We start from the raw sequence: 20248 nt of genomic DNA on the forward strand, positions 1-20248 counted from the left end.
TTGGCTCCCCTAAGGTTTTAAAAATTACACCTACCTCCCTCGCCCATTTAAAATGACAATACTAACCTTAGCATTTTTAATAAAACTCTCTTGTTACTATGTCTATGCAAAGGATGGATTTTATAATTTTTTTACATTTTTCATTCTTATTCATTTCTCTTATATTTCATTAGAAGTATAGAAGAGCTATCAATGCTGCTCCGAATATCTATCCAAATTAAAAATTAAACTAGTAATATATTTTGATAACTTTTAATATCATCCAATTTTTTTGTAACTCTTTTTTTTGGTATCAAAATCAAGGATAAGTCAACAATGATTAAAAACAAATAGCCCAAAATCACTATTAAATTATGATAGTTCCATCAACAAGCTAGTCCATAAACTTTTATTAAAAAGAAGTCCATAAACTTTAAAAGAAACAAATTAGCACTTTTTTCTCTATTTTAAAATAAATTTATATTTCCAATAAAGCACTATGAAAAATACCCTATTATATAAAAAGATTTATTGTTATAATTGATTATCAAATAACAAATATTGGCATGAAAAAATTGACACTCTTCTTGTTTAGAAGAACAAATTGAACTTTGTAAGATAAGAGCATTTTAGAGTATTCATTAAATTTTTTACTCTATTTTAAAGTTTGGTTACCAAAGTATCAAATCAAGGGAGGTAAATGTAATTTTTAAAACGTTAGTAAGAAACCTCAAGGGAGGTTTCTGAAATTGTCCCAAATAAAATTAGCAGAAGTCCCTTAATATAGTGTATTTGTTTTACACACATGCCCTGTATCTGTTATTGATCATATTTATTCTTCAGAAGACACCAATAAATTGTACTTTTGGATGGCATGTTATTGAGATTCAGTCAGGATCACTGAGGGGTTCAAGTCACTGTCAGATGATCTAGGATACAGCAGGCAATGCATGTAACTGAAATTGACCACAATGAAGCATAATTGAAGACGCATCACTGTTGCCAAATGGACAAACTACTACTACTAAGACAGATCCTCCTCTACAAATGCACACGCCCAAGTGTGTGTGAGCGTCTATATATATATATATATATATATATTTTGGGTGTAAGGCGGCATGAATTGATTGGGTACTATATATCCAGGAGCACAACACCCTGCAAACCAGTGCTGCTGGCTAATCCAGCTCACAATATTCAGTGGGGACTGGACGATTTGAATTGCTAGAGCAATTGCACCATACAATTAGTGATCCAGATGGGGTTGATTTGGAAATTAATGGATGAGGTTCACTGTAATGCACGAGTTTCAGTGAATGGAAAAAGTTGCTTTTTGTACATTTTGTTACTTTAGTGTCTATATTTGTTGTCTTCGTGTGTACATCTTTTGTTTTCATGCATACATCTCAATTGAGACAGACAATTGTACAGACCACAAACATTTCTGTATAAACGAGGTAAAGGACAAGGTTTTCTAGCGATGGTACTTTCTATCCATCAAAATGGTCCAAGCATGCAAGAAATTGTCTATGGGCTGTCGGTGCAAGGAAAAATCTCGGATATCAAACGTCATGAGATTGTGTTTGGATCTACAGCAAAACTCGAATTCGAATTTTATCCTATTCAAATTAACTCAGAATTCCAATTCCACCCCAATTCAAGTCCGATAGATAGTTGAGCACGGTCTGGAATTTTCTCAATGCAGTGCTGAGTCATGCATGGCCCAGTTCTGCAGAACTGATACATGTCATGTTCTGGATTGTAGTGATTTGGAGTTCAAAGTATGAATGACTAGTTGGATAAACAATACCAACAAAGTGGGCTTCAAATTTCATTGTATTTGTATGGTGAAAGAAGCTATAAATTTTCAAAGAAGCATAGAAAATTTTATTTATTCAACATGGTACAGCAAAATGAAGGAAAACAGGAATAAACAAATGAAATTCATATCAGGAACAATTGTTCAAAACCATCTCCAAAGTTTCTGTTTCAAGACATGATCAACTAGTGAAATCTTCATAGTCTGCATTCAGGAGGAAATCCTTGAGGGAACCGCTTATAATCAGTGCAATAATTGTATATCATAAAATTCTTCTGAACCCATCTCAATCTTCTTCTGCTATTGGCATCAAGTTCCTGGTTCTGCCATGCCCCATTGGAGAGCTTACCAACAGTAGCGGTCTGAGCATTGAAATTCCTGTAGTACGCAGTAAAGGGTGCCTGTGTCCAGTCAGTTTTCACTAGTCCACCTCTTGTAGCCCAATCATCAGCATTCCAGAGGCTAGAGTAAATCCTCATCGGTTGGTTTTTTGGGTATGGAACGCCAAGAGACTCAGCATTCTTGAACTGTCTGATAGGAGTGTTATCTACCAAGAATCTGCAGGAGAAAGTTTAGAATATTATTAACTAAAATTTTGCTTATCGAATCATGGGTTGGGAAACATAAATTGAGCCTTTTGCTTACATAATGTGGTCACGAGTCCAGGCCATTGAGTAAGTGTGGAAGTTCTTTGTCGGATCAAACCAGAGATAAAATTGTTGTTCCCTGCCTCCCTTTCCTTGAGCGTAGACGTTAGTATGGAGGATGTAAGGCTGACCAGTGACATTCCCCAGGAATTCAAAGTCAATTTCGTCATGTGTTGGTCCTTGAGAAGATAACTGCACAAGAACCAAATGATTGTTGTGCATAAGTGGAAAAGAAACAAGGATTAATCGCATATTATTGCATAATGAACTTCATGGATAACTCTGAAGAAATATGAGCGTGGCTTCAGAGGCAACTTAATGCCAATTTGTTACTGACTTACTGAGAAAACATGATTTATAGCAGAGTACTGTATACTCTGTGTAACTATCTAATGGAACTATGATTAAAGAAAGATGTTAGTTGAAAATCCCAGTCTTTAAATCTGTTACATCAGTGATGAAATAATAGCAAAGAACTGGAGAAGGATTCAAATTTTAACTATCTTGGCCATTCTGCTGAGGGACTGGCCTAGCAACCCTTATTGGAGAATGGAGAATGAAAAAAGGGTGATAGAAAAGGCTTTTTAGTAATATGTGGTAGCATTTTTTTTTCCTTTTTTTTGAGTAAAATTAGAATATCATTTCAAGAAAAACACTGTTTAGCAGAGTGGTTGAAGAAAATGATGCAGTACTAACTTAATAACAGTTAAGTTAATACGTACGTAGTATGCAGTAACAGTGCCAGCAGAGTTGCCAGCAACAAGTTTAAGCTGCATATCAATTCTTCCAAACAGATACTCTCTCTTGGATCGGAAACCAGAGCCAGATTCCCTGTCCAAAGACAAGGAAAGCAGCTGCCCTCTATTGAAAATCTTTGCTTTATTACCACCCCATGTAAGATCAAAATCTTGGTAGAAATTGCCACCATATGCAACCATACATGAGCTTAACAACACTAGGACTCCAATATGTGAAAAAGCCATTTTGCTAATGGGATTTTGTCACAAATATGACACTACTACTTTTTGTGACTAAAACCTTTGAACTTGGGATGTATATATAGGGGTTTAGGAGGGTTCTATATAGCTATTATTAAATGGGGTAGCAAAATGCTTGTGATCAATGAGGGAGCTAGAGTTGGGGGCCCTGAAGGAGGGGTGGCCTAGCTAAAGGCTGGTGCCAGCTGAGCAGCATGAAAGCTGGAAGGTTTTGTTTTGTTTGGGGGATTGGTGGTGGGTTTAGGAGTTTTGGTGTTTAGTTAAGAAGGCTTGAGATGGAGCTTCCAAGAATGATTCTGTCCTATGAGAGCTGCATTGCATGGGTATGGCCCTCCTTTAGGTATTGATTATTGGACCATTCAGTGGATGCCAACCAGATTGTGTACTTGCTGACAAGTATAATGAGCCAAAAGAGATTGGTGCAATGAACAAAATGTGTTCTTTATCCACTTCAATTTTTTCTTTTTTTCTATTTGCCAAGATTGAACCATTTTCAACTGAGAAATTTTGAATAAATGGAACGCTGGAGATGTTTCACAGTAACTGTAAATACCATCAAGAAAAGTTTGGCGAAAAGTTGAATTCAATAGTACCATCAAGAAATGAAAGTGCTCAAAATAGGATGAAATTGGTATCCTCCACCAGTAAATTACTTGCACGCTGAAAGTGGATTAACACTTAGATAATGCCTAACTTGCAACTATAGTAGGTTCAATGTCAATGAAATCTGTCAAAAAGGACTATTTGTGAACTGTGCATGTCCATGAATGAAGTACCAATCCCTCTCAAGTCTCAAACTTATCCTTAGGATGTGTTACATTATTGGTCTTCTGTCATTGTTTAGTTCAAAATTTTTACGTGATGTACAAGCTTTTATGGCCAAGGTCACTTCAACAAGGCCAGCCAGCTAAGAGCTAACACTCAATTTGACTGTTTTCAATAAAGTTCGCTTTCCCGAAAAGGAGGGTTGGGTATGAGGCCATGATCCATTCAAATCTCAAAACCCTAAAACTATGGGATGGGAAGTCTTGTTGTTTTGTTTGTAACAGTTTGTACTATTTCTAGCAATTTCATGCTTGCAAAATTTGTTGCTCGACGAACAATTATAGAACGCATCATGCAAAATAGGGAAATGAAGCGTCCTTTTTTTTATTGACAAGGGAACTGTAATTATTATTCGAGAGCGTGCACGGGATAAATCACGTTCCATATAATAATCCACCGATTACACGAAAGGGTAAGGCATATTAGGCAAGTCTTGTGCGACAAGCAGAAGAAAAATAAGGCATCCTTACCTAAACAGTTAAATATTCTATCTATCTAATAGTATTGTGTTTCTTCCTCCTTTTAGCTTGATGGTCTTTCTACCTAAAACAGAGACGCTCTCACAATGAAATGATTTTGCTCATGGGGATATTTGAATTAAGTACTATAAAAGATGCTTTCTTAGCGGTGCTAGAATTTCATGGTTCAAAAGTGGTAAAGCTGGGAAACCCAGGGCATTTCCTCCCAAAGAAAGTGAATATCCAGCTGGTGATAAGCCGCGGAACCACATAAATAATTTCACAAGTTGAATCTACAGGAATAAAATGCTCAAGAAAAGGATGTTGTTTTGAAATTTACAGCTGCCCGGCCGGTCATCATCACGGGTCACTCTCCAGTCATGAGAATTCTTGCATCTTGAGCTCATGGATCCTGATATTCCCCACTTTGTAATTTATTCTCCCTGTGATTGCATTGGTTGCGTAGAGATTACATTTTTAATCAAGTTGGCAAGTGGTTTAGAACATTAGATGTTTCAAAAGCAAAATTGTGTGAATTTTCAATAGTTTTTAACGGAATGATGTTGAGTTCTTGGTGTACTTTTTAAAGCCTATGAGTATCACATACGATAAGGTCGTGTTTGATAACGTAATTCAACATTTAATGAATTCAGATTTTAATATTTTTAAACGCATTTGATAATAAAAATTTAAACATATCTAAATTAATTATATGACACTGAATTTTTTGAATAAAACTTGCTCCCAAAAATAAGTGGTGGACTATTCACTTGTCCCTTAATTTGATGTGCACTCAAATATATCTGACTTAGTAATTAACAATTTAATAATTCAATCGATTTAGATTTCATATTTCAATTTTTTAATTTCAGTTTTATCAAATGTTCAACTTAAAAGTGTGTATCATCATCTAAACCTACTAGTATACCCGAAAAAAATCTTATAAAGGATTCAATTATGATTTCCTTAATTTCTTTTTGTAGAACACATTATAATTTCATTAATGAAATCTTCACTGATGGCCAGAATACCCCAGGCATATACAGGTTTTACATATTTGAAAAAATAATAAAAATTTTCTTAGTTAGTATACAATCACGATTCCTTAATTAGTTAGTAATCAATTGTCGGTGATATCATTATTTTAGAAGAAGAAGAGTGATCTAACTAACAATTAGAGTGAAAGCATAATTTGCTAATGGATCTATTGAAAGAAGACACTTTCACAAAAGTTTCAATCAAGTTTAACTAATTTTCACCCTCAAAGAAAAAAAAACGTAATAAATTCTGCAGATTCTGCCTGTCATTCAATATAGCATACTTTACAGGCTGACAACTTTCATGACATTTTTGTTTTACAAACGAAAGTGTTCCATCCACTAACACACACAAAAAAAATGTGTAGTTAAATGATCCCATAGTTGGATACAGTATCTAACTGATAATAAACTATAGCTTAATCAAGTACTTTTACTTTTCCAGACATCAAAAAGCTTATTAGTACATTCACTTATCATCCACAAACAATTAAATGGAGTTTTCCAAATAAAAAAGATGTCAAATTTGATTATATGCAGAGGGATTTGTGATAAAAATATGGTGAAAGAAGCATATAACCAACTCAAGGCTTATCTTATGTGTAAATGGTTCATCTCATGATATACTAGTTTGTAGGTTTAATTTTTTTTAGTAGTTTTTTTTTTTTTTTTTGCATGAAATTAAATATGTTGAGAACAAATTTTACCATGTTCGATAATCTTTTCTCGAGTTCTTTTCCTTCTTCTTTTGAAACACCTTGTCCCAAGAATATATACTTTTCATTTGTACACCTCGTGACAAGAAGTTATCCAAATTAACATATGTACGCAAATAAGCTATACCAAGGCTATTGTTTAGAATCATCTAACTCAAAATTCATGTGTATTCAACTTCTTATAGCTTTTGGAGCATCACGTTATTCACTTATCACGAAAAAAAGAAATACAGAATTGTAGTTTAATTTGACTATATATATACAAAAGCAAATCAAATATGAGGTTAATATGTGAGTGTTATGCTTTTGAGTTCTCAATTTTTCATTTTCTTTCTTTTGTACAAGAAGGGGAATGTTTAATCATTTATGTCATCATTTATCAACTTAACCAACCAATATCTTTGTCGATTAGTGGTTACAAAAGCTAATCCCTCCAATAATTCATCTCATCTGCATAGGTTTCTAGCTATATGGCTTCCTTTGTTTTCTTTCTTTAGTACAAGAAGGAGAATGTTTTATCAACTTTGGTATCAATTATCATCTTGACCAACCAATTATATCTTTGTATATTAGTTGTTGCAAAAGCTAACCCCTCCAATAATTCATCTCATCTGCATAGGTTTCTAGCTATATACGTTAGAAGTAAAATCCAACAAACAATTCATTGACTTAAGGGCTCCCCAATTGAAATAATTAAAAATATTTCAATTTTCAATTCGAGGCTAGGGGCATCTGAAATGAACCTAGAAACCACCCCCCCCCCCCCCCAACAACCCAAAAAAAAAAAAATAGACCAATAGTAGGAAAGTGGACCAAGATAGTAGAGTATGTTCATCACCGAAGACCTAACTAGTGTGAGGCTCAAAACCCACCGCCGTCAGGGTGAAAGGGTCCACTTTGATTCATTTGTTTGAATTATGATCATCTACATAGTTAATGCATGAACAACCCGTGATAGAAATGATAAAGAAGTGAGAGTTCTTGAATTCTAACCTTACAAATTTGAATCTATTTTAATTTTATGTTGATATTTATTTATCATTTCTTGGTTGATTGTAATTATGCCGAGTTGTAGTATATTGATTGTTGATTTTGATGCACCATCAAACGTAACTTGTTCTCTGATTTTAAATACAAAAAGAAAGAATTACACGATTGATTGTAATCTTGTTGAGCTATAGTACACTGATATTGATCCCACCATTACATGTTACTTGTTATCTGATCTTAACAACGGAAAAGAAAAATAAGGGAGGAGGCGGGGGAGGGCAGGAGGTATTCGCTAACTATAAGATGAGCAGAAATAATGAACTTTAATTTTCAAGTTCTTTATTTTCTTTTTGTGAACCTTCAATTTTTGAATTATTTATAACCTATTCAGGGGGTCTACATTCAATCATGAGAATAGACCTACAAACTAACAAAGTTGAAGGTAGATATAAGACATAAGTAGTAGTACTGCATTATTAGGGGCCTGTTTGGAACCTGAGTTTTTTGGGAGTTTGTCTAAAACTTTACTGTAGTGCACTGTAGAAGTTTTTGAAAAAATTTTGTAGAAGTTTTTGTTAGGTGAAAAATATTGTAAAAGTTTTTGTAAGGTGAAAAACTTTTTTTTTCTTTTTTCTTTCTTTCCCTTTCTTTTTCTTTTTCTTTTTCTTTTTCTTTCTTTCCTTTTTCTTTTCTTTCCTCTCTTTTTCTTCTTCCTCTTCTTCTTCCCCGTTACCTCCAGCACCCCCAGCTGCAACTCTACCTCCCGCCGTCCCCCTCTGCCCCTTCCCCTTCCCCCCGCCTTCCCTCTCTCCCCCGCCGTCCCCCTCCCCCCGCAGCCCCCCTCTGCCCCTCCTCCCCTCCCGCAGCCCCCCTCTGCCCCTCCTCCCGCCTTCCCTCTCTCCCCCGCCGCCTCTCTCTCCCCCATCTTCCCCTCCCCGCAGCCCCCCTCTGCCCCTTCCCCCTCCCCCCGCCTTCCCTCTCTCCCCCGCCGCCCCCCTCTGCCCCTTCCCCCTCCCCCCTCTGCCCCCCTGGCCGCCCCTTCCCCCTCCCCCCTCTGCCCCCTTGGCCGCCCCTCTCTGTGCCACCCCCCTCTACGCCAGACGTAAGAGAGAAAAAAAAAAAAGACAAGGGAGGATGATGGCAGGGGAGGAAGAGGGGGAGAGGGAAAAAAATAGGGAAAAAAAAAAGACCGGCACCGGCATCGGAAATTGGTGACGGATCCGGCAATGGAGGTGGTAGTGAGGGAGGAAGAAGAAGAAAAGGGGAAGGGAATTTTTTTTTTTGTTGTGTTTTGGATATTTTAAGTGTGTAGGTTAAAAACTTTGATAAGTTTTTTGGGGTTCCTGTAGCAAAAGTTGTTAAAAAACTAGTTTTATACAAACTTGGTAAAAAACCAAGCTTCCAAACAGGCCCTAGATGTTGACCAGAAAATTTCAGAGCAACTTATCCGGATGGTCACTGAACTTTTGACATAGTCGAGTTTTGACTACTAAACTATTAAAAGTTTGGTTTTGTCCACTGAACTAACTAAAGTTTAAATTCTGGGCCATTTCCTCAGATTTAATCGTTAATTATACTCATTTTTCTTGTCTCGTGAATGGTGCAAACATTTAAATCTATCATATTTAACGATTAAATCTAACAGAATGACCCAAAATCTAAATTTTAGATAATTCAGTAACCAAAACCAGACTTTTAATAATGTGATGATCAAAATTCAATGATTCCAAAAGTTTGGTGGCCATCCAAATAATTTGCTCAAAATTTTATTGTGAAACAATTTGGTGCACATCACAGGTAGATATACTTTGTGCAAGAAATGGACACCGGACTTTTGTGCACTTTAGAACTTTTTTTTTTTCCGACAATAATAATATTTGTATAATCTAATCTATCTTAGGGGAATCTAAAGAGTCTGTGAAAGAGGTTAGCAAATATATAGATCTGACTAGATCAAAAGGGTGCTCCGACATCTCTTTTGAATTTTTTTTCATTGTAGGTGAGATTTGAACGGCGGATCTATAACTCAAAGAGAGACTTAATCCCTTTTTGGAATGCTGATATACATCAAAATTAGTTTCCTAACTTGGGAAGCGACAAGTCATCTGGTCATCAATCCTACAAACAAGTAATGAGGTAGGGCTATTGTACATAGGCTCCAACTATCTGTTTTGCTTCTGATGTTTGCAAGTAATTGAGAACTTCATTACATAGACTACATAGAATGGATAAACATGTCGAAAAACAAGATGGTAATAAAACTAAAAATTCATTCAAAATTAAAACTTAGTAAATTGTTTCCTCTAGGAAAGAAAGACAATGCCTGGATGCCATTTATGTTCCAAGAAATGCTAGACAATTGTTAGACCCTTTGCCTAATATGATTTCATGGTTATGGTTGAGAGTTCAGAATTTAGAAGTTTTGGATTTAAATTCCTCTTATCTTATCTCCTCTGTACTTATTAAATTTCACCATTTTTCTGCTAAAAATAAAACAAGAAATGAAAAAGACGGACAAAGTATTCCAAGTTCATCATTACTACATATATAAGATAATTCATTAATATAGTGCATGCATTATTACCTAAAAAGATAATGGTTGTATGAGCAGAGCTGTGTGCCTATGGCTAAAGAGAATCTGTGTAGTACATCAGCATGGTCACAGCAGCATTAATTTACATCTAATTAGTATGGCCAGAGTTTGGTGAAAAGAATTTTTCCTCACGAGAGATTAATCAAAGTTGATAGCAACGTTAGCTTGAAAATTTTTAGAGGGTCTCAATCATATTGATGAGAGAATGAATATCTTCAAGGAAATATTTGATTCGACCTTAGACTATATTTTTGCCAAAACGGGCAATTTACAACAGAAAAGACTATAAAAATGAAAATGATTTCAGTTGGCAAAAGTGCTCTTCACTTGAATCCAAAAATTCGTTGACATCTGCAATTTTCAATAACTTATTTTTGAAAGATTTTACAACCGTATTTACTAACAATCTTTTATCTCACATTTATGATATCTACTTTAAAAAGTGCTACAGAAATATCTTCTTAAAATTTCTCCACGTTGAAAATGAAATTGAAACAAATTTTGGGTCCTAAATTATTTTTAACCTGTCGAACTTGAGATAAAATAATAGCCTTGGGAATCAAAGGTCTTGGACGTCTTCCTCCCTGCTTCTTAAATCACATCCATTCCCTACTATGAAAAAATTGAAAGAAGAAGATAAAATAATACCTATTTTCTTCAAAATTTGTCACTGCACAAGAAAAGAATAACTTTTGGGTTCTATTTCCATCTGATTCGAGTTCTAAATTATGAGCCCTTTTGGTAGATGAGTTTTTTTAAGTGATTTTCTTAGCTAAATAATTTGGTGATTATATATGTTCACAATCATTGCTTATTCCTAGAATCTCATAATTGTAAAATATACTAACTAGAATAAAATTAGTGAATCTCAAAACCATACAATTAGGTGTAGGTTACTGACAAACCGGCCTTCTCCCAATGAGAAAAGCTTCAACCCATTTTCTAGTAAATAAATTTTCTTGTGGGTACCTAAGGGAGCAAATGAAAATTGAAAAAAAAAAAAAAAAAAAAGGATGTGGGTAGTTCTTCTTTTAGAAAGTTGAGTCAGGTTCAGTGTTTTTTTTTAACAAGAATCTAGGAAAAAGTCAAATCTTAAAACATGTAATAAGAATATTCCTGAAGAATTTTAACAAAAGAACTTCGAATCATTTGTACTCACATGTATACTGACTATTTTCTTTTTCTTTTTTTTTTTTGTGGGAGGGAGAATAAAAAGCAAGAAGGCAAAAGAATAAGGATATTTTTCTAGTCTTCATTTTGTCGATTTTCATCTCTAAACGGGCGTGTTCTTGCTTGCTTTGAGGTTTATAAAATTTGACGAGAAATTTTTTTTTTTTTTTTGTTTTCTTTAAGGGATAATTTCAGAAATCTCTCTGAACGTTTTTCATAATATCGCTTAGTACCTCTTAGGTTTCATTGGTACTTTATCTTTGTTGATTGAGGGTTCGATGACTTAGTAAACTTGCAATCTTTGACCCTATGAAGCACAATTTAATTGTCCCTCCTGAGAGTGAGAGGTTCCAAATACAAGTTCTTTTGTCCATTCTAAGTGTTCCATATACTGCCCATGATGTTATGAATTCTTCCATTTCATTTTCCAAAGAAAAAATCTATTGAGATTCTGATTGCTATGTGTTTTAGTTTTAGTTTGTTTCACTCTGATTTTGATTCCTAATGCTTTGATTTTCTTGTAACTAAGGCTGCAAACGAATCGAATTCGATTCGAACTCAGTCAACATCGAATTCGAATCGAGCTCGAACTGATCAAGTCGAACTCGAGTTCAAAAATACTAAGTTCGTTAGCTCGCGAGTCAACTCGAACTCAATTATATATTTTTATTTTTTATTTTAATAATAAAATTACATATATATATATATATATCTCAAATATTTTATTATTTGTTAAAAATTATTATTTTATTCATTTTTTAAAATAAAATATTTATTTTTTTAATTTTTTAAGTTCGAGCTTGAGCTTGACATTTTGAACTCGTTAAACTCGAACTCGAGTTCGAATTTCGTAAAATTATGTTAAGACTCGGCTTAATTAGGTCGAATCTCGACTCGATTCAACTCGTTTGCACCCCTACTTGTAACAAAAAAAAACGAGTTCGAGTTTCGTAAAATTATGTTAAGACTCGGCTTAATTAGGTCGAATCTCGACTCGATTCAACTCGTTTGCATCCCTACTTGTAACCAAAAAAAAAAACTGAGAACAAGGTATCACCATCATCACAAGACACAACGGCCATGCATGTAGTTCAACTTTCCAATTGGTCCTTTCGATTAGGGTATCTGTTAAGTGATCCCTCTGGCCATTAGTACATTTTTCTTCTGCCCCTTCATATGTCACAGTGTTTTTTCTATTGCAGTCTCACCTCCCAACCCTCTAAGAGGAAGCAAATTTATGTATACCTCCATGAGTTCAAAATTAGTAACCAGGAAAGGGAAAATCACTATTATTCCATTAAACTTCATATGTGATATTATACCATGAGCTAATTTACATCTACCCACGTTGAACTGTTAACAGTGTCAAATTACAACATCATCTTCTCTTCTGACAATCACATCTCTAAGAATCAAATTACCACCCAAATACAGATCATCAAGGCCTCAAGGATGTCAAAAGAGATACCAAGGCAAGGACAAGGGAGTTGCACTGGAACATAACTACGGGAACACCACAGAGGCTGATAAAGCATAACTAACTGAAACCATGGCATACCAACCCTGTTGCCACGTGGGTGATCCATTGAGAGTTGAAACAGGTACTGATGACCTCCACAGGTACCATTTGCAGCTTGCCTATCGACGGGATTGACCAGTAGCAACATCAAAACCAGGAGGTATGAAAACAACATCATCCCACTTCGAAGATGAGTCATCCTGCATTATTGATTATGTGTTAACTCAAATTTCTGTTCATGAAATCCAAAGAAAAAATGCTGAAATACAGGTAACAATAAGCAGAAGTCAGAATATATTAGCAAACCCTTGAGGGTGAAACATTCAAATTCGGAGTATACCGACAAGATTTTCTTACCTTCATCCCTCTTATTATATCTTCAAAAACAGCAACCTACAAGATCAAGTCAAAAGTTGGTATCTTGAAGCTTGGACATGTCTAAAGTTTTGACATAGAATGGACACTACTATCTAATGCAAAATTGGTAATATTTTAGGTGATTGTTTACATATACAGACACCAAACTTAGAGACGCTCAAGTACTCTTATACTTGCTGATAATAGTTGATGCATCCAAAAACTTTACCTGAATTTCTCCCTCTCTAAAAGCAGGATTCAATCTCTCATAACGAGTTGCACGATTCAGGGATTTTATCAAGTCCTCCTACACAATAGCAAAGAAGGGGAAAAAGCCACAGTCATACAGAATGGAAGAATGACACTGGGCATCCAAATGATAAATTTAACTAACAGCTAACCTTCCTAAAAAAGACAGGGCGATATCTCTTGTCTTGGGTCCTCAGAATCAAGCTTTTTGACTGTAAACCACCACATTTTAGAGAAGTTAAAATCATTCACACCACATATTGATGAGCAGACCGAGAACTGCCTACAATTATAGACCATATTTTAACCATTAGTAGTTTACGAGCAGCATGGGATCAGTAGAACAAGTCTTGTTAATACCACCGGAGAAAATCTTTCAAGCACACGTCTGTCATCTATATTGCTGTCATCATACATTAGTAAAGAACATATATGCACGAGTTCAACAGATCCTAACCAAAGCAAAGTGCTTAACGGTGAGTCCAGAAACAATATCTCATCGTTCATCCTTGTTTTCAAGGTTTGAGAATTTCCTAATTGGAGAGTTTAACCAAAAAAAAAAAAAAGACAATGCCAACAGCATTCCAGAAGAAAAAAACATATCAACCAAGAAATATGAACAATCATTAAACTTGACAATACGCAAAACCATCTTAAATTGAATTTCCATCATGAATCATCATTACTGCCCAATCCAGAACCCTTTGTTTTCAGGTTTCTTGCTAAATGGACAAATTCTTCTAATTTAACAACTTATCAACCAATTAATATTTTCTCCTTGAAAACACATCAAAAACTCCAATTCACATGCTAACACTATGATTGTAGCAATAAGAAGGAAAATCAGTTGAGACAAAAATCAACTCGAACCAATAGATGCTGCCACCCAAACTTTCCGGCTTTTAAAAAAATAAAAATAAATTAATTAAGAGAGAGAGAGAGAGAGAGGTACTGCCATTGTGGGGAGAAAAAGAAAAAAAGTGTCAGTGAGTTTGGGTGCAAGTAAGAGCCAGAAAAGTGGGAAAGAAAATTATCTATTACTACAAAGGGTTAAACCTGGAAAACTGGAACCCCGAAAAAGCTCTCATCATATGCACCAGACTTCTTCCTTTCCTACAGATAAAGCATAAATGAAATTAGATTAAACATTCCATACCTCCAGTTAGCAACAGAATTCATACGTAATTAATTGATGTGCTGGACGTAGCATTTGCACTAAACTTAATTTAGGCCAAAACTAATGGCCAACATCCAAGTGTGTGGTTCAATTTTATTTGGAGGTGCATAAAATTAGGGTGCACTTTTGTTCAAGGACTTTTTAAACTCTAGACATAAGCCGTTCCTCAATATCTTATACAGCAGCAAAGGAAGAAGGCCAACAATTTACTGACAATACTTCTTATATTCAGAGTTAATATTTATATAGCACTAAAGGAAGAAGGACAACAATTTTCCAACTTGCTTTCTCATATTCAAAATTAACATAGATATCACTCATGTTTCTCAATTTTATTTTCAGTTTATTAGATTTTTTCAAGTCTCCTGGATGTATTACGCATAAACAAACTCGAAATATTTCACCATTGCTACAGGACAACAACATAAACTAGAAGAGAGACAAGATCAGCATAGAGCCACTCTTGGCAAACCACGCATGCATAGAATTTTACTGTTGTCTCCCACAAAATTCTATTGCTGATTGTTAATTAACATCATAGAAGATCAAAAAAGATGCAAGGCACCATTTATTGTGAGAAAGCCAAATTGACCAGAAGGGCTTATCTCCAGATATGCCACCATTGCTTGTAAAAAGAAAAAGAAAACCATTTCATTTTTTTTTTTAATGGGAGGTCTTGAACCCAGGACCTCCTACTTACAATTCCCCCCACCTTATCACCCAACCCAACCCAACCTCCCCCTCCCCCCAACCATTTCATATGTACATTTAATAAAAAAAAATGCACGATTTGGAGTTTCAGCTTTCAACCAAAATGTGATGTTTCTGGACCCTTCATTTTCCAATGATAACATACAACACAAACCACTTGGAAATTAGACAACACTGCCATTCTGAAAAAAAGAAACTCAGAATACAAATCATAACTCAACAATCAAGTTTGACTCATATATACAGTGAATTTACTGCAAAATAAAATAAAAAACAGAAGAATAACTTTATTTTTATTAAATTCGTTCATACTGCAAAATTCTTTACCTTTATTGCATTCTGCACTTGAGACGCCTCTGGTATCAACCTAAAAGCTACCCCATCAACTTTAAGCTGAAATACCTGCAACGCAATTCACTCCATCAGGCTCCAATCTCTAGCATTTCACCACTTGGTTACGAATAAAAGAAATGCACTATCGTGCTCCAATAAATATCCATCTAAAGAAAACAGCCTAGTCATCTTTAAATCAAACATCCATCAAACTTTCTCCAAGACCACATAACATACCATTTCAACAGTGTCAAACACCAAGACTTTGATCATTGCATATTCTATCAAGAATCCTATGAAGCAGAAAAGCTAGTTCGTATGCTATCGCCTTAATTACATGTAACCAATTACACTTGTCCTCCATTATTCACTAAGTAGGCACATGATAAACAACATCCAACACCAAAACGTTGATGATCACCCTGTTTGCCACAAACATCAAACATCATGAAGCTAGTTCTTATCCAGATATACATGTATCATTAGCAATTTCCTCATAATGACTAAAGCAGGCATATAATACACACAACTGAGAATAAGCATTCATCAAATTAGCCAGGTAAGTATCCAAAAAGACCTATTTTTACTTAATTTACGGATTTTCTTCGGACCTTATTGAGAGCTACAGCAACAACTTTGGAGCCATCACGCATAGAGGGATCCATGGACTGCATCTGGTGAAGAAGGGCTTTAGCATCAGCTTCATTCAAGCAGAACAAGCCAAGATTTCTCCCCGTATTTTCACCAGAAACCAACACAAATTCCTCAGAAGAATTGCTGAGAGCATAGACAGGGACCCCGGTTAAACGCTCCTCAATAACCTCTGTAGTCATAGCAAGATTCCCACTTTTAGCATCAGAATTAGTAATTCCAGTATCAGAGGAAGAAGGAGGAGGAGAAGGAGATGGGGTTGTACTATCAGAAACTCTGGCCCAAGAGGGATTCTTAGGAGAAGAGCCGGCGGTGGTGGGGAGGGGGAAAGGGAAGGGAGAGTGGTGCAGGAAGTTGGAGAAATGGGATTGGAAGGAATTGAACACTTGGTTGAGGTGGTGAAGAGGCGCTGGTGGTGCTGGGGAATTGGTGACGGTGGGGAGAGGGAAGGGGAGGGGAGAATGGTGGACGAAGTTGGAGACATGGGTTTGCAGAGAGGTGAAGGCTTGGTTGAGGAGGTGGAGAGATGGTGGTGATGGTGATGGTGGCAGCGGCGGTGCTGGAGGTGGTGCTGGTGGTGGGGCTTTGGTTTTGAAGAAATTCATTGGTTTTTTCCTGGGTATATCGGAACTGGGGATATGGAATTTTGAGGGGTTTGATGCATTTTGAGGGGTTTGGAAGGGTTTTGGTGCAGAGTGCTGAGGAGTGTGTTGGAAGAGAAGAATTTTAAGCTTTTGCAAACTGAGAGAAGTTTATTTTTTCCTTTTGTTTTTTTCCCCAAAATTTACATATGGATTGTTCAGAAAATATTGGAAGGAAAGTGTTAGCATGTGTTTATTAATGATAAGAAATATATTTGGATAGAAATTGGAAGATTCGTTAGAATTTTTTTTTAATAATAATGAAAATAGCATGTACGGCAATGTGCAATATATGTGAAATAAAAAAAATAAGTAGTAAAAATTTAAAATAAAAAAAGTAATTCAAGAACACATTTATCATGTAATAAGACAAAATTTTTCCAAAAAATTGGCAATCGAGACAAACCTACATATTTTAGGGATATTATTTGATCAAATTTGTTTGTATGAAATTTATGTTTTCAACTTTCTTTTTTCCTAAAATCAAATTCTACGACAATGCTTCTAAATAATTCTGTCCATATCGAGCTCATGTTCCTTTAGAAAAAAAAAAATACTCGTATCTGCATCTTTTCCTTTGAAAAAAATATTGGTGTTTCTTTTTTTTCCTTTTTTTTTTTTAAGAAACTTGTGTTTCTTTGAAAAGTATATACTTTGGCTAATGGGGCAACTTGTCAAGAAGGACCTTGTAGTTTAACTTTTTGCAAAAGTGATGCTAATTTTGAGAAAGTGCCTAGTTGTAATGTGTGCATTTACCTGATAAGTGCTGTCAGCATAAGATTGGAAGTTAGGATCCAAATCTACAATAATATAATTGACATGAATTTTGAAATTTTAGTATTCAGTACCAAGGATGTTGAAGAATGCATTAACGATGGCTAACGATATTATCAAAGTAAAAAGTTTCCCATTGGAGCGATTTTCACCTAATACCTAGATTATCCTTGTTAAAGTTAGGACAAACCGGTTGAGGTTTTTAGAGAGTTTATTTTATTTAAATTAAGAATAACAGAAGGTTCTGCAGTTCATTTTAAATATCATACTCATAAACGAAATTCACCGTCGGATGTTGAATGAAACATTATTATTAATCCTTAGATTAAACATGGTTGAATATTTAAAATTTAAATTATTATCTTTAGTGAGAAATACGAGTTGTGGGGATGGTACCAAAAAAAACCATAAAATTTTCTAGGAATAACTAGCAACTGTGAAGTCCATCTGAATTCTGTATTTGACTTTGAGTAATTGAGGTGAACTCTTGAAGGTAATGCTGTCAGTTAAGCAAATTTGCTCTAGCTCTATACTAGCAATTACAGTTTGCGGGCCTATCAAGAAGTTGGACTGTTTTGCCCATGTAAGATGGACCACAAAAAGATCTGTAATCTTCCACTCGGTCTATTTTTCTCATTTGGGCTCATTCGGAATATTAACATACAGATTTGGTCACGGTCATATTTGATGTCAATGGACCCAAACATTCTTTTCTCCGGTAGGACTTTTCCATTTCATTCTTGATCTTTTTATTCTAGTTTCGTAAATCAGTACTGACTACTGAGAGAATGCATGATGGCAACAACCAATGTTGAGCATTGGTCTTAAAATCCGATTGTAATTTGCATTTTTCCCCAAAATATTTATACGTTTTCTGTGAATCTATTTCCCAATCAACTTTTCACCGTACATACATTAAATTGCTACACTACATTTTTCTACAAAAACTTCAGAAAATAGTAATCTAAACGGCTCTATATCTTTAGAATAAAATAGCATTACTGGCCAAATTTAATCTTTTTTATTTTGTACAAGCTTTGTGTTTAACATAACAATGTCGTCCAGAATGCTCAGTGGAAAAACACAAACCTTCAAATTGGAAATCAATATCTTAGACAACCAATGGTAATATTTATTATGTTTGCAATATGATTTCTGAAAAACATTCTAGTGAATTTATCCAAAATATAATTGAGAGCACAAAAATTTGGTAAGTTATTGCTGTGAAGTACATGATAGAATTATAGAACAAAATCAAAGAGCTTTTAGAAGATAATGAAAAATGTTAATAGAATCTCTTATTTGCTAATGACACTTCTCTTATACCTTTTTCCACTATGTGTGGAATAAAAGAAGGGAAAATGATCGGTTTCATCCTTCACATTTCACAAAAATATTCTTTTCGTCCCTCACTTTTAAAACGAAGCAATTTCGTCCTTGACATTTAAAAACTGAAGTTCTTACATCCCTGAACCCAAGTTTCAATCTGAATCAAACCACCAATCAACCTGATTACAAAATTTGGGGGTGTAATTCGTAGATCATTTGGTTAACTCAACTTGATATTCATGTGAAATTTAATGAACCCAAAAATAAAAAATTATAACATAAAAAAGAAAGGTTAATCTTTTCTATATTATCATTGTATACATTGACGGTTTTATGTACCGCCATATCATTTTCATTTAAATTTAAACACCAAAATTTATATTTATGATACACATCTAGATTTGCAAGCGGATATACTAACGATGTATGAAAAGATTTACCCGAAAAAAAAACTCTACTATTCCAAGACAAAGAATGACCTTTTATGTTATAATTTTTATTTTTTTGGTTTAAAAAATGTCATGTGAATATGATGAAATTGATCGAGTGATCTATCAATCCTATTTCCGAAATTTATTACTGAGTTATTGAATGTTTTGATTCAGATTAAAAATTAGGTTCAGGAATGTAATAGTTTTAATTTATAAATGTCAGGGATGAATTTGCTTCATTATAAAAGTGAGGGACGAAAAGAATATTTTTACGAAATGTGAAAGATGAAACATGTCATTTTCCCATAAAAGAAATATCGACTTCTTTAATGAGTTGCAATATTTTTAGCCAATTTACACAATCAGAAGGTCAAAAAGAGTACAAGTCATAAGGGGAATGCCTTTAACATTTCCTAAGATAAATTTATTACTTCTTCTTTTATAACAAATTTATTACTCCTATATGTTCTTATAGCGAAAACAAAAATCCCACTACGTTGCAAGTATGAAATAAGTTAGTCTGCAATACATTTTGTCTAAGAGAATGCTGCAATATTAACCTTTAGCAATCATGGCTGAAAAAAGTTTACTCTGAAAAGCTTATGAACATATTTTAGATCCCGTTTTGGGTTACGGTACTTTTACTAAAAAAACACTATTATGTACTAAAAGTACTTTTGAAACGTTTGATAAAAATCATCCCATGAAATCAGGAGTAGAGTTTTTTGTGTTAAAAATACTTATAACAAAAACTCAAATTTAATGCTTTTAGAATAGATTTTGTGTTTTAGAAAATAAAACATTAAATTTAATCATTTAAATTTAAAAATTTTAAATTGCAGAC

At 34.6% G+C, this 20248-nt stretch overlaps 2 protein-coding genes across 2 annotated transcripts; both read right to left on the minus strand.

Annotated features, from left to right (window-relative positions):
• Positions 1-1843: 1843 nt before the first annotated feature.
• On the minus strand, positions 1844-3493 carry LOC113703861 (xyloglucan endotransglucosylase protein 1-like). Its single transcript, XM_072082207.1, has 3 exons — positions 3168-3493; positions 2444-2637; positions 1844-2356 (listed from the first exon to the last, which is right to left on the minus strand). Exons 1-3 carry the CDS (start codon positions 3426-3428, stop codon positions 1996-1998), a joined length of 816 nt encoding a protein of 271 aa, XP_071938308.1. The 5' UTR covers positions 3429-3493; the 3' UTR covers positions 1844-1995.
• Positions 3494-12497: 9004 nt separating this feature from the next.
• Positions 12498-16971, minus strand: LOC113704555 (protein TIC 22-like, chloroplastic). Its single transcript, XM_072082206.1, has 7 exons — positions 16190-16971; positions 15573-15647; positions 14414-14470; positions 13510-13569; positions 13338-13415; positions 13109-13144; positions 12498-12951 (listed from the first exon to the last, which is right to left on the minus strand). Exons 1-7 carry the CDS (start codon positions 16832-16834, stop codon positions 12871-12873), a joined length of 1032 nt encoding a protein of 343 aa, XP_071938307.1. The 5' UTR covers positions 16835-16971; the 3' UTR covers positions 12498-12870.
• Positions 16972-20248: the final 3277 nt, after the last annotated feature.

The sequence above is a fragment of the Coffea arabica genome, chromosome 3c (genome assembly GCF_036785885.1).
Source record: "Coffea arabica cultivar ET-39 chromosome 3c, Coffea Arabica ET-39 HiFi, whole genome shotgun sequence".
Taxonomy (NCBI): Eukaryota; Viridiplantae; Streptophyta; class Magnoliopsida; order Gentianales; family Rubiaceae; genus Coffea; species Coffea arabica.